The sequence below is a fragment of the Lithobates pipiens genome, unplaced genomic scaffold (assembly GCF_037356315.1).
Source record: "Lithobates pipiens isolate NorthernLeopardFrog02 unplaced genomic scaffold, aLitPip1_a1.2 Scaffold_22, whole genome shotgun sequence".
Taxonomy (NCBI): domain Eukaryota; kingdom Metazoa; phylum Chordata; class Amphibia; order Anura; family Ranidae; genus Lithobates; species Lithobates pipiens.
Genome location: NW_027507784.1, coordinates 275,351,162 through 275,373,024, shown reverse-complemented (window position 1 = coordinate 275,373,024; position 21,863 = coordinate 275,351,162). Strand labels below are relative to the sequence as shown.

Below are 21,863 nucleotides of genomic sequence, written 5' to 3'. Positions count from 1 at the left end.
TGCCAGGGTCAGGGTAAGAATAGTGCTGGAACCAGGTGAAGTGTTACGGATAAAAGCAACCATTTCCTTTTTCTAATGTATACAGAAACCTTTGCCAAATATTATCTGTTTGGTTTAATAATAATAATAAAAAGCTGGTGCATAATCAGTGCATAAAAAATTCAACTCTGGTCTGTCCCCAGATACCGTGTAATTCCCGCATTGGGCACTGCCATCTTGCTTCTAGCACAGTATAGAGAAGATAAAGCCTGACTGTTCAACACACCTGAGCCATTCCTGTAATAGTCATATGTTGATGGCAAAGGGGAAGAGTCAGATGAGACGAAAGGTGCAGCATCTGACTTGCATATTAGTAATAAAGCTGTTTAGCTTACTGGAGCTTCAAGTTTTGGGGAAGGAAAGTGTATGAAACAGCCAATGGCAGATTATGAAGGTACTACTATGTTTACATTTTGAGCAAGGGTTAAAGTGATTGTAAACGATCACCTTGTAAAACAACTCATTCAGTTAAAAATGGAAATGAAAGGCAAAACATTTTTGTATAAATATAAAAAAACATTATAAATACCTATTTTCCCTTTTTTGTAAGTGATCACATTCCCATTGTTCTCAGCTGCATAAAAGCTGGGGGAGGAGAAGCAACAGTACACTGAGCTTGAATGGCTGTGCAGTACACTGAACCCATTGAATGGCTGTGCAGTGGGCGTGTATCAGGACAAGTCTGATCATTGGAAAAGAGCAGGTTGAGTTCCCAGCACAGCTAGAGAACTGGCCACAGTGTGTTCTCCTGCTTAGTGTGGTCAGTTTTTAATAGGAAAGCAGACGGACTGGCAGGAACACCAGGGATTTTACACAAATGAAGCAATACAAAGAGAACAGGATACTTTTTTTTATACAAGTACATGGTACAGCAGCTACATATCAGGAATATGAAGTGTTGTAACGCTTTAAGTTAAGCATTCGTGTTTTGAGCAAGAAGCAGTTTAAAGGATACATTTTTATAAAAATGCCTAATTGTGAATGTAAAGATAGCATTCAGTATATCAATTCTTTTTTTCACATTCTATTTTCATTCTTTATTTAATTTTTTCATCCGTGTCCAAAAGTACAAAGTGCTGGGATTAGACAACAGTTCAGTATTTCTTGAGGAGTTGCAGTTAGATTTTTTTGCTTTTTTTTAAACCAAGTTAATAAAAGGGGACCTTTCATAAGTGCCCTTGACAGTGTGGTTGATTTACTAAATTCAAACCGGCTGTTAAGCAAAGTGAATTTTTACTTTGCAAGGGAATTTTTTCTTATCTTAGTGATGAAAGTGAATCTCAGCTGACTTTCATCAACCAATCATGTGCAACCAAAAGTGACTCTTGACCACACTCACTAACCCAAGTAAAAATTCCCTTGCAAAGAGAACACAAATAATAGTTGTATAGAATTTTATTTTTGCGATATTGGTCCTTGAAGTGTTAGGGTCAAGTAACTGTTAGGAATAGGTTATACATCATGGATGTTTATTTTTAGCTAGTTTTTGGCTCAGGGTGCAGTGGGTTTTCTGTGCATGGATTTCAGTACTGAAGACAAGTTAAAAATAAACTGTGTCCCTGAAAACGTACATACTGCCTGTTCATAATGTCATGATCAGTAAAAGAAATGCTTCAGGAACAAACGTTTGAGGGGTTGATTTGGTGAAGGCAAATAGACTGCGCAGCCCTCTGCAAGTGTAGTTGCTCCTAATCTTAGTAAATGAGGAAAAGCTTCACTTGGCAAAGAATACCCAATCAAGTGAAAGGAAAATCAAAAAATAACATTTTTGCTTGCACGTGTTTGGATGATGGAAAGTCAGCAGAAAGTCTGCTCATTTGCTATGCTCTGGAGCAACTGCACTTTCAGAGTGCAACTGCACTTTGCAAAGTGCACAGTCTAATTGCCTTTAGTAAATCAACCCCAAAGAGTCAGTGAAGTCCTGTTGCTACATTCAGACATATGAATCTATGCGCAGGCTGATGTAAAAAAAAAAAAAATCCCAATTTCAACATCTTTGGTGCAGTTGCCAGTGAATGACATCAAAGGCTAAAGGATAAAGGGTTAGTTTGCCTTCATGAAAAAACTTGTATAGTGCATTATATTGGCCCAAGCAAATGATAAATCACTTGACAAAATTTTTTCAACACTCAAAACTGCCACTCGTATATATGGCAGAAAGGAGGTCCTGATTCCCCTATATGGATCTTTAGTGAGACCTCATTTAGAATACTGTGTCCAGTTCTGCAGACCTCATTTAGAATACTGTGTCCAGTTCTGGAGACCTCATTTAGAATACTGTGTCCAGTTCCGGAGACCTCAATTAGAATACCGTATCCAGTTCTGGAGACCTCATTTAGAATACTGTGTCCAGTTCTGGAGATCTCATTTAGAATACTGTGTCCAGTTCCGGAGACCTCAATTAGAATACCGTATCCAGCTCTGGAGACCTCATTTAGAATACTGTGTCCAGTTCTGGAGATCTCATTTAGAATACTGTGTCCAGTTCCGGAGACCTCATTTAGAATACTGTGTCCAGTTCTGGAGACCTCATTTAGAATACTGTGTCCAGTTCTGGAGACCTCATTTAGAATACTGTGTCCAGTTCTGTAGACCTCATTTAGAATACCGTGTCCAGTTCTGGAGACCTCATTTAGAATACCGTGTCCAGTTCTGGTGACCTCATTTAGAATACCGTGTCCAGTTCTGAAGACCTCATTTAGAATACTGTGTCCAGTTCTGGAGACCTCATTTAGAATACTGTGTCCAGTTCTGGAGACCTCATTTAGAATACTGTGTCCAGTTCTGGAGACCTCATTTAGAATACTGTGTCCAGTTCTGGAGACCTCAGAACGAGTCCAGAGACAGGTAACAAAAATGGTAAAAAGGTCTAGGGGATAAAACATAACAAGAGCAACTTCAGGAACTTAATATGTTCAGTCTGGAGGAAAGACGGGAAATGGGAGACCTGATTGAAACCTTTAAATACATCAAGGGGCTGAATAGGGTTCAGGAATGCAGTCTTTTCAATATGAAACCAAAATCAAGAACATGGGGACATGACCTTAAACTAACTAGAGGGAAGTTCAAAATTAATCTTAGAAAGTATTATTTTACTGAAAGGGTAGTTGATGATTGGCATAAACTACCAATAGAGGTAGTGAGACAGTCAAAAAGTAAATGGCTTCAAACATGCTTGGGATAAACATAGATCTCTAGTCAGACACATGGTTAATGGGGAAAAAAAACACCCAAAAAACTAATTTTTTTTAATAAAAAAATGGACAGACTCGATGGACTATTCAGTCTTTTTCTGCCATCACTTTTTTGTCTTTCTATGTTTCTATCTCTTGTAATTTCCTGTTATAAAATTTGCGGCCAATGTACTTGCACTGTCCTAAAAAAAACAACTAGAATGGATGGGAACTTGATGTGTTTAAAACCAATGTTGTTACATGTATGGCCCATCAAATTGGGTTATTAGGTCATCACATTAAATTGTGGGACAGGTAGTACGATAACGTCAGTGCTCATTGATTAAACTACAATGGCCTGCAATTCATTGTGTGTACACACTCATAAACCTGTACAAACCCAGAAATGCGGTTTTGGGGGCACATCTTTTGAAAAGACAATGTAATGGAACCAAGGGAAAACTTGTTTTTAAGATAAATGAGTTTGCACATTATGATTGGCATCTTCTGTAAGTGTAATGGCTTCGAAGAATCATTCTAAAGGTGAACTAACCTTTAAAGCTGACCGGTCTTCTACACTGTTGTCAAGATAAACATGTGTATCCATATTTGAAACATAATACAAATAATACGTTTCCTGCTCAGGAAGCTTCAGTTTATCTCTGCAGGCTATAAATCATTTTTTGTGCTAACTACACCTCATTTTTCAGCTCTCGAGCACTTCTCACAGAGGACATAGATTGTACTTTCACACTCATTCAGAATATATTTAGTAAGACGTCGGTGACAAATTGTATGACTGGGATAGCTGGCAGGTGTTCTGATGACTCACGATCTTGACTGGTGCATGAAGTGTGTGCGGGGGTTAAAGCTCTAAGTAAATGCGGTCTGTTGTTTTTATTTATATTCAACCTTGTGGAATTCATTTGTAAAGGTGTCTGTGGAAAAAAAAAAAAAAAAACAGTGTTGGCCCTCGGTTTCCAGTTGTGATATTTTCATCAATGAAGCCCACTGGTTTTCACGCGGTGTTAAATTGCACACTCATGGATTCAATAATTCAAAACTGTACGTAGGGTATAATGGCAAAATTTGTCAACATCTGCCTTTATATGCACATGAACGTTAATGGCATCCCAGTCTTAGTCAGTAGGGTTCAATACTAAGTTGGTCCATGCTTTGCAGCTATAACAGCTTCAACTCTTCTGGGAAGGCTGTCCACAAGATTTAGGAGTGTGTCTATGAGAATGTTTGACCATTCTTCCAGGCACTGTGAGGACTCGCTCATCTATAGAACCTATGGAATAAATTGAGTACATTATGTGCAAATGTCTAAAAAAACGATGTCTTCTGCAAAATTTTTCTATCATTCCTAGAGCATTAGTGCTTAGCAAGTATAATTTAATGTGGGATATTTACAAATTAGTTGAACAGTCAAAAAAGAGAGCGTTAAGCTCTGGCCAAGTTTTGTTTGCAGCACTTTTACTTGAAGTTCCTGAACATTCTTTAAGTCCTGTACATTGAGAGGTGGGGCCTCCATAGATCAGACTTTTGTTTCCAGCACATACCACAGATGCTCAATAGGATTGAGAATTGGAGAATTACAGAGAGTAAAGCTTGGAAATGGCCATCATCTCATAACAGGAAGTGCTTGAATAAAGACCTTCATGGCAGGATCACCAGACATTCTTTTAATCTAAAACTGCAGATTTTATAAAGATTTTTGAAATTAGATTAATATGCTAAATCTTCTATGAGATTTTAGTGATCGGGCTTAGATCTTTGAATTGGTCTTCTAGTTACAGAGAGCCCCAAAAATTCTGAGATATTTATTCATTTTCATGAATTAGCCCAGAGTTCTAAATTATTGCTCTCTAAATGTATATTTGCTGTTTGTGAAGGGATTATTTATTTGTGGTCTTTTCTTTTCATAGAGGAAGCTGTCCCTGCGGTGTGCAAAACAAGGACTGTTATATACGAGATACCTCGTAGCCAAATAGACCCAACATCTGCAAACTTTCTGATATGGCCGCCCTGTGTGGAGGTGAAACGTTGCACAGGCTGCTGCAATACTAGCAGTGTTAAATGCCAGCCATCAAGGATACACCACCGGACAGTCAAGGTAAACCACAAGGCAATGGCCTTAAATTTAATTATATTACATCCATTATGCATATTATTTTTGAAGTGTTGAAACAAAACTGTATGTCTAATAGGCTGGCCTATTGGCAAAAGTGTATGACCCTTGCTGAGAATGCTGTCATAGGTACCGGTTGTGTAAGTAATACTGGGCATTTTTGTGGCTTCTTTCTGTGTTTTGATAAGTCACATTATTTGATCTGGTTGACGCTAAGGTGTAATCATTATTTATTTGGTGTAATGGGGGGATCAGGGAGTCCCAGATGTCCCAAGGTTGGCCCATATTAATGAGACCTTTTATTTTCGGTCACATAAAATTGCTGTAGTGTTAGTAAAATCCAAGTTACATGCCAGAGTTGTTTGTGGCACGCAGGGTATGCCTTCCTTTTGTAAATTATTTTTTGGATGGACATCTTGGTTTTATGTTGCCTAGACTTCAGATACATATAGATGTATGTATAGCTATGGCTGGAAAGAAAGTAGATTGTTGACATCACCATGAGTGCTGAAAGGTCAGTGGAGAGTTTACACTTGTGGCCCGAGTGTTGCTGCACATTTGGTAATCTGAACAGTGGTGGTTTTGGTTCATATACTTTTGGTGTCTGTGCAAAGCTTTTCATGTTGTGTAAGATAATCATTCTGATAAAATGTATCTCACTGAGATGATCCTGCCTTAGTGTTTTGGGACAGAAAGGAATGCTAATGTCTGTACCTCCTTTTTTTAAAGGTGTTTATTTAGAGAATTTTAGATAGAGCTTACAAAACAGAGGCCATCAGAATACAGGATGTGATGACACTATAGTCAGCCACGCAGAGCACCAATAACAGAAACCAAAGTATGTTGACAAACAAGAAATTTGGGGGGCACACCCTAAAAGATGCATTAAAGATGGTGCAGCCATACGACCATGAAACAGAACAAAATATTACAGCGCACACATGCAAAAAATACATTTACCTCCTGCAAGGCTGTTTAAAACAACTAAACATTTTCAAAAAATATGGGGATTTGGTCACACCATATTGCTATATGGTGCTTAAGCCCACTTACTGCAACAAAGTACCCCATAGGTAGCGGGTCCTACGCTATCCATAGAATGGGAGATCCCGCTTCTCTGAATCATGGGAGATTGAACCATTTTATTTTTACCAAAGTATGTTGGAGACAGTCATCCTTGTTCTTCATTTGTGCATAAATGTAGTAGAACCTCTCTACACGAATGTTGCCTTGTTGCCTTTGTATAAGCTGGGTAAATTTACCTACATTTTAATTTAGCATACTTTTTAGCTATTGGTAACATTGAGTAACATGTTAATTTGGTAACATTAACATTGGTAACATGTTAATTTGCAACTGAGGCTGCCTTGTTCCTTATGTTGATTAATGTGTGTGATATTCCAGTGTAACTGGGCCCTTTCATTTTTTGTTTTTATGCTTTCAGTGTAGATTTTTATATTGACCATAAAGCCACCTTTTAGGATTATATAAAGGACTTCCTGTCCAGAATAAGGAAGGACACACACAGGAAGAAGAGTGCAGGAGGTGGTAGCATTGTGTAGACAGGAAGTGAGACATGCACACAGTGGACAGGATATCAGCTTTGCACATACTGTACAATGCAGAAGGGGAGAGCTGGGGAAGGGGGCACTGTATTGGGAGTAAGGGATGTCCTGATGTTGTCTGTCCTGTGTTTTAACTTTCCTGTGCTCTAAAACAGAAAAACTGACTATTTTTGTAAAGTAGTGCAAAGTGCGGTACCTTATATTAACTTATCGGGTTTAATTTTTTTGACTGTAAAAAGTCCATGAGGAGTTCAAAGTATTGATAGAAAATGTAGATGTGCATAGATAAGGTACACACGAGATAAGAGATGGAAATTGGAGGCACGCTAAGCTTGCTGGTATCTTTAATATCTCAACAACTGGTTTTCAGATTGGCTATGTCTAAGCAGCCACATGTAGAGAGTAGTAGAAGAAAAGTCTTTTTTTTACTATTTATTATAGATGTAAAGAATTTACAAAAGTTAACCACCACTGGAAGTTTGTTGGCTTGGATTTGGCCATTGTTACCCTCAAGTAAAAGCATATCTGCACTTTTTACACTTGACCACACCATTCTAGACCAGGTTATGCCCAATGACTACAATAAACTGTTCTGTGTAATAGAGGGGATCCTAAGAGTTGAATGTTAGTTTGGACACTAGAGGCTGTGTGCCTACAGACATCAGTTATAGAAATCCAGCCCTGGCTGACACCCTTTTTTTTTAATTACTATATTTTTGATGAAAACATGTTCCTTGGTTCCATAAAATTTGTCTCCTGGATACTAAACATTAGAAGCTACTTAATTTTTCAATAGTTTATCCAGCTATGCAGTACATTTACTGTTTTGTTAGTGTTTGTTGGACTTTATTAACTGCCAGTCAAGTGTTTTTTAGGCATGATGTTTCGTGCTAAAACAAACTAGAAAATGCTTGTGTGGGATACTAATATGCCTCAAAAATATATCTGTAATAGTCCCCACAGCACTTGAAATACTTGGTGCTGTATTTATGTATGGCATTATTTTAGGTAATCGGTTGGATTTGGCTGAAAGGAATAGAACAGGAAGTGAGAAGCATTTCGAAAAAAATGTTGACATCAAATAACAATTTTTTCTTGAATATCTTTGGTTCTGATAAGCCCCTGGAACGTTTGTTGTGTACACACACTCACGCTAACGACACTGTCATGTTTTTAAACCTGTGAAAAACAAACTACCCGCAAAAGACAGTTGATGGTCACCTGTCCCCCTTCACATTCCTTTGATCCTTGTTCTTTTCAAGAGCTGCATCATTCTGCGGAATCTTCACATCCAACATTTCCAGAAGTGTAGATGCTTGCACGTTGTTGTGCTATCTACCAGCCATTCTGTCACTATTGTGCTGGATGGAGCCATGGCATGGGTCAGTGGACCAGGCATTAGACATAGCAAGAAATGTTTCAGATGTGAAACTTCTGCTGAAACCACATCTCTTCAGGGAGTGTAGATCCGCAAGTCAAAATATGAACCTTTTTTTTTTTTCTTTTTTTTTTAACTAAAAAGGTAGCATATTGCAGCTTAATAATTTTTTTAAAATGTTAGTTTATTATGAACTCCAAACAGACACATTCTTCATATACATATGAGTGAAATCTATTACCTACAAAACAAAATCTAACCTGCTAGTCTTTTGCACCTACAGTTGTGCTCATAATTTCACATACCCTGGCAGAATTTATTGGTCATTTTTCAGAGAATATGAATAACACAAAAACTTTTCTTTCACTCATGGTTAGTGTTTGGCTGAAACCATTTATTATCAATCAATTGTGTTTACTCTTTTTAAATCATAATGACAACAGAAACTAGCCAAATAACCCTGACCAAAAGTTTACATACCCCAGTTCTTAAAACCGTGTATTGCCTGCCCCCTTTAACATCAATGACAGCTTAGAGTCTTTTGTGGTATTTTTGGATGAGGCTCTTTATCTTCTCAGATGGTAAAGCTGCCCATTGCTCTTGGCAAAAGACTCCAGTTCCTGTAAATTCTTGGGCTGTCTTGCATGAACTGCACATTTGAGATCTTCCCAGAGTGATTCAATGATATTGAGGTCAGGAGACTGAGATGGCCACTCCAGAACCTTCACTTTATTCTGCTGTAACTAATGAAAGGTTGACTTGGCCTTATGTTTTGGATCATTGTCATGTTGGAATGTCAAAGTATTTCCCATGCGCAGCTTCCTGGCTGATGAATGCTAATGTTCCTCCAGTATTTTTTGATAAAATACTGAATTCATCTTGCTGTCAATTTTGACCAAGTTTTCTGTGCCTTTGTAACTCACACATCCCCAAAACATCATCGACCCACCTCTGTGTTTCACAGTAGGAATGGTGTACCTTTCATCATAGGCCTTGTTGACTCCTCTCCAAATGTAGCGTTTATGGTTGTAGCCAAAAAGCTCAATTTTGGTCTTATTACTCCAAATGACTTTGTGCCAGAAGGTTTGAGGCTTGTCTCTATGCTGTTTGGTGTATTGTGGGCGGAATACTTTGTGGCCTTTGCGTAGTAGTGGCTTTCTTCTGGCGACTCAACCATGTAGCCCATCTTTCTTCAAGTGCCTCATTATTGTGCATCTTGAAACAGCCACACCACATGTTTTCAGAGAGTCCTGTATTTCATCTGAAGTTATTTGTGGGTTTTTCTTTGCATCCTGAACAATTTTCCTTGCAGTTCTGGCTGAAATTTTAATTTACCTGAACGTAGTTTGGTTTCAACAGAACCCCTAATTTTCCACTTCTTGATTAGAGTTTGAACACTGCTGATTGGTATTCTCAATTCCTTGGATATCTTTTTATATCCCTTTCCTGTTTTATACAGTTCAACTAACTTTTTCCGCAGATCCTTTGACAATTCTTTTGCTCTCCCCATGACTGATAATCCAGAAACGTCAGTGCAGGACTGGATGAAAGATACAAGGGTCTGTCAAGAGTGCAGAAACTCATTGAGCTTTTACACGAAATACAAGCAAACAGATCACAGATGAGGATGGTTACCTTTAACCTCCCTGGCGGTATGATTCATTCTGGTTTTAGGTGCTGAAAGCGGTACAATTATTTTGCATGGAAATTTGGCGTTTTATATTGTAGTCCTGTAATTCTTAGGAATAACTCTCTGTTGCTTTCATTAGATTTAGTGTTTGATGACGAATTTCCCCACAAATCGCTATCGCTCAATTCTGAAAGTGATTATAATTTATTATCGCTGTTTTCTAGTTGGTCTAAAATCACTTTTGACATAAAGGGACACTTTTTGGTTGCTATGGGCAATCTCCAAATTCCAGGCAGAAAAAACTGTATTTATAATATAAAAGTGCATGCAGGGCACTGCACAGACCACTAGGGACAAAGGGGGTGTGTAATTAGATTACATTACTGTGTGTGTTTTGTGTGCTTTTACTTTTTTGAATTTGTCACCGATCTCCGCTCCTGTGCGCCGTAACGTCACAGGGAACGGAGCTCGGCGGCACTCGGGCACTGTGTGAATCGAGCGGAGGACAGCTCGATCACACAGCGCGGACGACATCGCTGGATCCAGGGGACAAGGTAAGTAACTTCTCCCTGTATCCAGCGATGCGATCCCAAGTCTGGCTCGGGTTACCGCTTATGATAGTAAAATCCTAACCCGAGCCAGACTCGGGATTACCGCCAGGGAGGTTAATAGCCGTTCAAACCCCTTTGTGTCAACTTGTGTGCATTTTATCAGGCCAAAATCACCAGGCTATGTAAACTTTTGATCAGGGTCATTTGGCTAGTTTCTGTTATCATTATGATTTAAAAAGAGTAAACACAGTTGATTGATAATAAATGGCTTCAGCCAAACACTAACCATGAGTGAAAGAGAGGTTTCTGTGTTATCATTCATATTCTCTGAAAATGGCCAAGAAATCATCAATTCTGCCAGGGTGTGTAAACTTATGAGCACAACTGTATATCAGAGAGAATAACCAGGTTGTTGATCTCTCTCTACTTCACAGAACATTAGGGTAATATAGCTAACCCACCTCCAACCTGCTGCCTGGGCAATGAATGAACATCACCATACTTCCAATCTTGACAGCACTGTACACTGCAGTTGAACCTGGTCTCTCACTCTCACTTTGGTTCCTTCACTCTCCCAATATTGCCATGCAGGGGATCACATTCATTATCACATGTTGTATAATATATATTGTGTATGTATGTATGTATGTATATATATATATATATATATATATATATATATATATATATATAATATTATGTATATTATTTACTGCATACTAGCTGCATTTATAATGAGTTATTGTGGAAGAATACATAGCTGGATTGATGGCGCGATCTCTGGAGTTCAGCTTTAGTAATATAATGGTGACAGTATACTGTAAGTCACCTTTTTTAAATGTGACATTTAAAACCCTGATTACTATTGTTGGGTTTGGGTGGGTCCGTGTGGTTTTGTTGAAGTCAACCAGCAGTTTACAATGGCCAGTGTGGTCCTGGGCACACAGAAGCACACACACACACACACCTTTGCAGTGATAGTTTGTTGAAAACGGAGATGTGGATTGTTGGCTTTTCTGTGAATCATCACAGTCAAAAGCAAAATGTGGGCATGGTTAAGAAGCTAGTCTCACTGCTTATTTATTACTGGATAATATGTTTGGCCAGACTCTTTGGAGTAAAAAAAACTAAAAAGGCTTGGAAAACTTCCACGAACATGATAAATAGCCCTCTCTCATATCTAGCACTCTCTGTGTGTGGAACGGATATGTGAAAATGGAACAAGCACCCACCAATTTATCCTAGAACAGTCAGAGGACAGAAGGTCAGCATGGATGTTAGGAGAAGGAGCGTTATGCATAAAACTGGAAGCTCACCCCTTCACCTCCCTTCGTAGACAATAGAGCACAGTGTATGTTATACCGCAGCGCCTGGCTACTTTGTGGGGGCTTTTTGCAGTTGACAAGCAGCATTTTCTAAATCTGGCCTCAGTCCTTGGATGGCTTTGTGTGGCGTCATTTAGCAAATTGTACGGGAGGGTCACACAGGATGTGGTGGAAAGTGTTACACGTTAGTGGATGGCTCTGGAATGTTTTCACTGTTTGTACCCTGTATAGGTTTTATAAATACTTCCTTTTTAATAAAACAGAGGCATTTTCTTTCAATGGGATGAAATACGGAGATCATGTCTTTAAAAGCTGGTTGGTAGGCAAGTAGGAACACCAGAAGATAAATGATAATGCTGGGCGACCAGACAAGGGCATCTGTCTAAATATTTCACTTCAAGTTGGCAAACACTCTTCCCGCTAAAGTCTAATTACAGAGAGCTGAGTAACTTTAAATAACTAAACCAGCTTTATTATAAATGACTGCTACTCTCCCTGGAAGCAGCAAGGGAATTAGGAAATTTAAAGGGCCAATAAAATTGGTATTGGTTTACACAAGAACAACTTCTTATGTAATTTTTCAAACACAGGCTAGGGAAGTGCAAGCATGTATGTATGTATGTATGTATGTATGTATGTATATGTGTGTGTGTGTGGTGTATGTGTATATACTGTGTGTATATATATATATATATATATATATATATATATATATATATATATATGGTATAAAGTTCATTGAATAACATTAAATATCTCATTATGATGGCATCCGAGAGTCGTTGGGATATATTGGGCAGCAAATAAACATTGTCCATGAAGTTGATGTGTTGAAAGCAGATAACATGGAAATAGCAGTTTGTTGTGTATGGGGTTCGTAGCTGCAGACCAGTCAGTGTGCCTATTCTGACCTGTGTCCACAGCAAAAAGCACCTACAACAGTCATGTGAGTATTAGAACTGGACCATGGAGCGATGGAAGATGGTGGCCTGGTCTGATTAATCACAATTTCTTTTACATCATGTGGATGGCCAGGTCTATGTGTGTTGCTTACCTGAGGAAGAGATGGCACAAGGATGCACTATGGGAAAATGGCAAGCCAAGCGGAGACAGTTGGATGCCTTTGGTAATGTTCTCCTGGGAAACCTTGGGTCCTGCCATTTATGTGGATGTTACTTTGACATGTACTACCTACCTAAACATTTTATTTTTGCTGACCAAGTACCCTCTTTCATGGAAAGTCCCTGATGGAAGTGGCGTCTTTCAGCAGGATTATGCACCCTGCCACACTGAAGAATGGTTTAAGGAACATAACAACGAATTGGAGGTGTTGCCTCCAAATTCTCCAGATCAAAATCCATTAAGCATCTGGGGGATGTGCTGAAAAACAAATCTGAACCATGGAGGCCTCAACTCACCTTGTAACCTACAGGACTTAAAAGATCTGTACTGACAGATTGGTGACAGATACCACAGTATACCTTAAAAGTTCTAATGCCACAAGGGGTCAGGGCTGTTTTTTTGGAAAAAGGGGTACCTACTCCCTATTAGGTGGGTCATCATAATGTTAGTTATGGCTGATCAGTGTGTTTGTGTGCGTAGAAATATATTTTTAGAGTTCTGGTGTTTTCAGTAAACAATATTGTTAATGCTACAACATACAAAGACATTTTAGGCAATTGTGCTCTAACAACCTCGTGGCCAACAGCTTAGGAAAAGCGCTTTCTGTTCCAGCATGGTAGTGCCCATGTGCAAAGACCATGTGGCCTGCACAGAGCCCTGATCACAACCCCACTGAACACCTTTTGGTATTAATTCCAAGGCTGATTCTTAGCCAGGTCTTCTCATCCAAAATTAGTACCGGACCTCACAAATGCCCTTTTAGCTGAATGGGCACTAATTCACACTGACACAATCCATTATTTTGTGTAAGGTATTTTCAAGAGTGGAGGCTGTTATAGCTGCAGATGATAGGAAGGGTCAACTCTATATTATTGCCCATGGTTTAAAAAATGCTAATGCAAATATGTGGAATGGGCAGGTGTCCACAAACATTATTTGAATGCTTTTGTATAGAAGCTTGTTAAAACCTGATGTTGTTTTTGTTTCCAGTTTGGTACTGAAATGACTAAAAACACACTAATGCCGCGTACACACGACCGGACTTTTCGAGGGACTAGGTCCGACAGACTTTCGACGGAGTTCTGACAGAGTTCTGACGGACTTTCCGAATGAACGGACTTGGCCACACACAGTCACACCAAAGTCCGACGGATTCGAACGTGATGACGTACGACCGGACTAGAATAAGGAAGTTCATAGCCAGTAGCCAATAGCTGCCCTTGCGTCGTTTTTTGTCTGTCGGACTAGCACACACACGAGCGGATTTCTCGGTAGGAACTGGGTCCGGCCGAGTTCCGGCGGAAAAATTTGAAACATGTTCCATTTCTAAAGTCTGTCGGATTTTTGCAAATCAAAAGTCCGCTGCAGCCCCCACACGATCGAATGGTCTGCCGGAATGGTTCTGTCGGACCTTTGATGTTGAAAAGTCCGGTCGTGTGTACGCGGCATAAAGGCTTGCATCTGTGGAGGCAAAAGATAAGTGATGAATGTTTCTTGTGCTAGTATTATTTTATGTACCAGATAATGAAAAAATTACTTGGAATATTCTTCTTTTGTATGTCATGTACTATAGTGCTAAAGTGCATCCTGTGTAATAAGATTAGCAGGTTGGGTTAAGCCAGGCCTTCATTAAAGAGGAGCTCCAGGCTCCTTCAGAAAAAAAATGAAAGTTAGCAGCTACAAATACTGTAGCTGCTGACTTTTAATATTAGGACACTTACCTGTCCCGGTATCCCGTGGTGTCTTCACCCGAGCCAATTTTTTAATTGGCTCTCGGGGCTGCTGCCACCATCTCGGGTAAGGGAAACTGGCAGCGAAGCCTTGCAGCTTCACAGGTGATTCCCTACTGCCCATGTGCAAAACGTGCTGTGCTTTGTAAATCGGGGAAGGAGGAGGGGGGGCGAAGTTCCAGATGAGTTCCCCGTGGTGAAGTCGGGTGGAAGTGGGAGCTGGTACACAGTGTATTTTAACCTACTGGAACCCCTTGACTGCATCAGCAAATTTATGTTAAAGGATTTAGCCTGTTGCCTAGGTTCACACATATTCAGTCTGGGAAAGGCATAGCCCTGTGCATTTACCACATCGCATTGCAATTGCACTGTGTTTGTGATCCGCTACAGATGTCAATTCAAAGTTAACATCACCTCACAAGGATTGCAAATTGTATGGGGCAAAACGACCATGAGATGTGGTTGCAGTGTGGCTCCAAAAAAGGTACCTGCACTTTTGGTGCGACTTGAGTCAATTTAAATGAATGGGCTCAAATCGCATTGCATTGAATAGCGTGTGCATTGCACAAGAATGTGGTGAGGCTCCTGTGCGATTCACATGGAAGTTATAGTGTGAACTGGGGCTTAAAGTGATATAAGGCCCTCCTTTTTTTAGCACTTTCAGCAGCTAGTTTAATCACTTACTAGTATGTAGCTGCTTTATCCTTTAATCCTGTTTTGTTGTCCCTGTTTTAAGCTGGTCCCGGTTTCCTGGATCAAGATGGCTCCTTTGTCTTGCAGCATCCTATGGAGCCACCCTTTTATGCAGGAAGTAGCGTTGTCTCCCTACATTGTGTGCATCAATAGAAACGCACAGTACTGTAGCCTAGGATGGCAAGGGGGTTCATTTTATTGTACTTAGTGTGGTAAAGTAAAAAAATTCAGAGGGTTTTAATACTACTATAAAGAAATTTAAAGGAGCTTGTTTGGCTGTACTTCTCCTGTGGATCACAGGAGTGCAGTTGCTTCTGCACTCCTTCAATCCGTTTTCAGCAGACATCGGGCTGACGTCACAGAGCCGGTCCAGGCTCAGGCAAGATTGCAAAAATGAAGCTGGGATCTGCCCACATGCCTGAACTGGCACCCAGCTCAGCCTCTCAACAGGGGACAGATGCAGCATTAGACGAATGATGCATCAAATTAGGTAAGTATAAATCTAAAAAAAAAATTATTCCCATACATCTCTTTTAAGCCGGCCATAGATGGTTTGAATCTCGGCTAGTTCAGCAGGGACTGGCTGAGATTCGAACCATCTATGGGCAGGCTGAAGGTACCTAATTCGATCCATCAATCAACTTGAGTATATGCAATTATGCGATAGTGACTGTGTTCTCCCAGCAGGGATGGCTCCCTGCGCCACCCCTCCTACCCCCAATCCCTCCCCCCCGAGGTTGCAGGAAAGTGAAAATGTTGAGTCTCTAATAGTAAGCATTCAGCATTAATATTCTATGGTTTTTAGGTCCTAAGCCAGTTACCATTTAAAACTGGAAGAGACCTGTTGCCCTCCAGTAAGGGTCCTTTCACACGGGGCGGATCAGAACTGGATATCCGTTTGCTCATCACTCCGTCGATCCCCGCTGAGCAGGGAGATGACAGGTCCGTCTCTGCACACTGCGCAGGGACAGACCTGTCACAGCGCTGCTCTCCCCTATGGGAGATCGGATGACGACGGACCGCAGTGCCCGTCGTCACCCGATCCGATCCGCAGACGGATGGAAAAATAGCTTTTTCCTCCGTTACACTTTTTTGGATCGGAGCGGGTCGGATGTCAGCGGACATGTCACCGCTGACATCCGACGCTCCATAGAGCTCTATGGAGCACCCGTTCAGGTCTGCCTGAAAAACTGACAGGCGGGCCTGAACGGGACGTCAGTGTGAAAGGGGCCTAAGAATTAAGCAGTACATTCCTGCTTTGTCCAATCAAACAGGAGACCCCTAGACCACCACACGTTAGCTCACTGTCATCTCCATACTCTAATCTCCTCTTTTTCCACTCCCTCCTTACCCTCTTGTATCTCACCACGTTGTAGATCAATGATTCATTCTGTATCTCGTCTGTTACTCCCAACTTCTACAGTAAACGAGAATATTCCAAGCTTGTTCTTTTGAAGCAGATTTTATTGTGGATGCTTGCTCTGATGATTAATGTGTGATAGGCTCTGAATTATATTTATGGTACAACATCATTTCCACATCAGTTGAGTCTTGCAGAGCCAGAATACCACATCATATTGTACATTCATGAATAGCAGAGCATGGGTTATGATTAACTTCACAAAGTAATTTCTGGCTTTTCAAATAGCCCTCTGTTCTTGAAATGAAGACTTCTGATGTGTCCTGGTTTGTAGATGTGGGGAGCTGAACCCAACATGTATTCTTTGTATCCAGCTTGGCTTAAAGACTGCCCAAACTTACACAACTTGGCAAATGCGTTTATCACAAATGTGTACTCTTCCAGCAAAACTGAAATACACTGTAATTTAAGTGTTGTGCTGCTTCCAGTTTGTTTCAGAGTTGCAGAAAGTCATTTTGAAGGTCGCGTTTTTATTTTCTTTTGAAACCCATAAATATAAAAGTTGGTAAATAATAAAAATTCTTTTTTATTGCTTTTGTAGAATCATCCTTGCAGCATTGATCTGACATATGCAGTGCTCATTCCCTACAGGGCCATACAAACGGCCCCCTCCCAGCCACATACACACTTTTTCATATAAAGTTCTCAGCCACCCCACTTCATAGCCGGCAAACCCGCCCCCCCCCCCCAATTTCTCACACACCAAATAGCACTTACCAAAATTGGTCCTCCTCCTCCTCTAATCACTGCTGCCATTGTTTGCAGTATAGGGTTTGATGATTGCTGTTCCGTCTTAAGCCTGGTACACGCCACTAATTTTTTTTCAGGTTAAAAAACAACAAACTCACAGCTCAGATTGGAACCACTGTACTAATAATCCAATGTTGGTACAATGATCTCCCTCATTGTGCTATGGTGTTCTGATAGGGGGATCCCCCCCCCAGAACACTCCAGCCATTGGCTGAGAGTGCTGTTGGGAGCCGGTCGGCTGTTGGTTTTACACCACGCACATCTGACAGAAGCTGACCGAATGACCGGTTAATGTCAGACCAGCCACCATACACATGGACCGATTGTTGCCTGAAATTAGGCCCATGTGTACTAGGCTTTACAGTAGCCAGGCATACCGATACCCAGACTTCCTCAGTGGGTCATGAAGACAGGATAGGAGTAGTGTTAATTAATGCTGCGTACACATGATCAGACTATCCGCCGGACTTTGCAGCTGAGGTCCGCCGGACTTTTAAGCGAACTGACTTGGCCACACATGATCACTCCAAAAGTCCGGTGGATTTGTGGGAAGAAAAAGTCCGCTGGAGCCCACACACGATCAAATTCTTCCGGCGGACTCTGGTCCGCCGGACAGTCTGATCGTGTGTACGTGGCATAACACTTTTTTAATTTACTAAAGTATAACGAAAACGTAAACAATTCAGATGATTAAAATACGGCTAAAACTAAAATGGCATTGTAGTCAAAAGACTATGACTAAAACTAAATAGAAATTTGATGCCAAAATTAACACTGGTTATATATCACAACTGCTAAATCTGTGTCTATAGTGGATGTTCAAACCTTAAAGTGTTACTAAACCCAGTAATATGAAAATAATTAATCTGCCCCCCCCCCCCCCCCACAGTGCCCACAGGTTATAAATCTTCTTTTTACATTACAATTCTGCCACTATATACCTTTTTGGCTGATCTGTATACCACAGTCACATGATAAACTGCACAGTTTCTCCAGTGCTGGGAGTTCTGGTAGGAGGAGATTTCCACTTGAGCCTGTATACATGCCCACATGTGTGATGCCAATATCATGTGACCTGGCTATCTCTGAGAACAAGTAAATGTTCTCTCCAGCATAACAAGTAAACGTTCTCTCCAGCATAAAAGACGCAACCGAGCATGTGCAGGTTAGCTACCATGCCTGTGTTAGCTGGCTTTCCCCAGACAGTGCAGGAGGGGAAGGATCTGTGGATACAAACCGCCTTTTTACACAATGCAGATGATTAACCCCTTAAGTTCCACAGTGAGTATAACAAGCATGCAATGCTGCATATACAGACAGATTTTACTGTTGTGGGTTTAGTAACACTTTAATACCATAAATAACAACATGTTATTCGATTTTTACTCCTGAAGTATATAATGAGTTTGGAAATTATAGAGAAATGCTTAAATAATGCACTACAATTTAACAAATCCTAGATTTTAGTCGACTAAAATTACTTGAGTTGACTAAAATGTACTGGAGATTTTAGTCGACTAAAATATGACTAAACCTAAAACAGTTCAGATGGCTAAAATACACCTAAAACTATAATGGCATTTTAATCAAAAGACTATGACTAAAACTGAATTAAAATTTGTTATCAAAATTAACACTGGGTAGGAGACCTGCTGCACCGTGTCATCAAACCTGGGGAAGCCACGTTATAGTTTTCAGAGTGCCCAGCTAGTTTGGCCAGCTTCCCGGAGCTGAACAAAGTCCGGTGGGATGCCAGCCTGATGAAGATGTCTGAGCGTAGGAATTTAAGGGCAGGAAGTTCTGGCTGCTAAGACCAGGATTTTTCCTAACTTAGAGAATACAGTAGTTGACTTGGTGGGTGCTTTCTGTAGATGTGTCTGAAGGACCTGATGTTTTTTATGGATTTTCTTGTGCTTTCTCCTAATATAGTATAGAAGAATTTGGTTGTTACTAAAAACAGTTTCTTCAGTCAGTTTTATACTCCACAGCTTAGGACATGCATAGCAACATTTTTTTCTAATCTTTCAGCTGTTAATACTATCCTGACATTGTCACAACTCCATTTCCAACAGTCTAAAGCAGCGTACACTCAGTCGGATTTTCAGACGGGAAATGTTCGATGTGAGGTTGTTGTCGGAAAGTTTTCCGACAGCAAAACTGTTGTTGCAAAGTCCGATCATGTGTACACAAGTCCGACACACAAAAGTTTGCGCATGCTCTGAACCAAGCAGAAGGAGCCACACTAGCAATTCAACTTCCTTTTTCTTGGCTCGTCGTACGTCACCACGTTCTCACATTCAGATTTTTTGGCCAACACGGTGTGTATGCAAGACAAGTTTGAGGCAACATCCTTCGGAAAAAATCCATGGTTTTGTTGTCGGAAAATCCGATCGTGTGTACAGGGCATAAGTTCTATAAATCATTGGGACCAAGTTCAGCAAGCTTTTTACATTGCTTGGGAGGCTGTGCTTGCATTCCGAAAGGCTTAGCTTCATGAATGTTCGCAAAATGAAGGTTACCAGTAGCCATTGTGATTTGAAATTGAGCTGCCTATAAGGCTGTGCTACATGCCAAGCATGAAATACGTATGTAAATAAATTCATATACATACTAATACATACAATACATGTTTCAATGAATTAAGTTCAGCCAGCCTTGTGATCCTTGCACCACTTCCAGACAGTACCTTCAGCTGCAGCAACAGCGATCGCAGCAGAACTTGGCCAAGAACACACCATCAAGCTAAGTGGACCTTGATGAAGCAGCAGCACACTGAGACGGAAGGGTGTCTTGAGCTGCATATATAGTAGTTACATAAGGGGTTATTTACTAAAACTTGAACACTACAGCTCTGCATAGAAACCAATCATCTTCCAGGTTTTTTGTAAAAGAACTGAGCAAGCTGAAGTTAGAAGCTGATTGGCTACCAGATTATGAGTGCTCCAGTATTAATAAATCTCTCCCCATAATGGCAACCTTTACATAGGGAATGCAAAATAGTTGATACAGGTTTTTGGTAGAAATATCTATTATTATTACTTGTAGGCCTTTAAAACATGTTATTCTTTCTCTGTTCTATTATTATGATCATTTTTAAGCAATGTATTTCCTCTTGTAATACACACAGATGATTTTACAGCCCACGCTAATTCCTACTCTCAACTGGCTGAAATCCTCTGCAGTTTCAGCAACTGGCAGCTACAAACAAAGCCTCAGTAACCAAACCGCTTGTATGGGCATTTTTTTTTCTCCATCTTGAAATGAGCATTATAGAGTCCACCCTGAGTGCAGTGTAGTCTTGTTCTACTTTATCATTATCTTCTGACTTAAACCGAAGCCTAATCCCACTGATCATAACCTATACAGGGCATTCCTATGTATGTCCTGGAGGTTTTTGGGTTATGTGACCATCATTTTATTTGTATGTGATGATTTTTTTTAAACATTTGGCATTTTTTTTAATGATATTTTTAAACATTTGGCATCTTCTGACTAAATATGCACAGAAATTACTGTTTTTTTGTTTTTGTTTCCAGTAACCCTGTATGGTGAATTAAGACTACACGGTCATTTTGTTGACCTAAATTTAAGTGTACACTATCCCTGTGACCTTGTATGCACTTTTTTTTAAAGAAACCTGGCTCAGTGAGATTTAAAGGAAAACTGTAATGTTGCATACACACAACAGGACTTTCCGGCAGACTAGGTCCGATGGAATCAGTCCGTTGGACATTCCGATCGTGTGTGGGCTAATCCGATTGTTTTTCATTAAAAAAATCAGACGGACCTAGAAATAGAACATGTTTCAACTCTGTCCTACAGACTCAATTCCTATCGGAAAAAAACGTTCGTCTGTATGCTGGTCCGACAGACCAAATACGACGCAAGGGAAGCTATTGGCTACTGGCTATTGAACTTCCTTTTTTAGTTCCGTCTTACGTCATCACGTTCAAAATGAACGGACTTTTGAATGGACTTAGTCCATTTGTGTGTGGGCAAGTCCGTTCGTTCGGGAGTCTGTCGGAACTCCGCTGAAAGTCCATCGAGTCAGACCTTTTCTGCCGGAAAGTCTGGTCGTGTGTACGCAGCATTATAAGATCTGTTAGTAAAAACCTTTGGTGGGCTTGCAGTATCATGCACTGTGATGTTTCATAGTTAGTAAGGTTGAATAAAGACATCAGTCCATCCAGTTCAACCTGAGTGAGTGTCTACAATTGTCCCTGTACATTGCACACTCACATCGGTCCCTACCCTCAAGGAGCCCACAATCCAAGGTCCCCATTCATACTAGGGCCAATTTTGGACAGAAGCCAATTAACCTACCTGCATGTCTTTGGATTGTGGGAGGAAACC

At 40.4% G+C, this 21,863-nt stretch overlaps 1 protein-coding gene across 3 annotated transcripts in view; it reads left to right on the top strand.

The window, feature by feature from the left end:
• PDGFA (platelet derived growth factor subunit A) overlaps window positions 1-21,863 on the top strand; it is a 101,974-nt gene that overhangs the window by 31,993 nt on the left and 48,118 nt on the right. For all 3 annotated transcript variants that reach the window (XM_077449054.1, XM_077449053.1, XM_077449055.1), the window contains exon 4: window positions 5,144-5,331. In XM_077449054.1, the coding sequence (XP_077305180.1) occupies window positions 5,144-5,331 (188 nt within the window). The remainder of the gene's footprint in view (window positions 1-5,143; window positions 5,332-21,863) is intronic.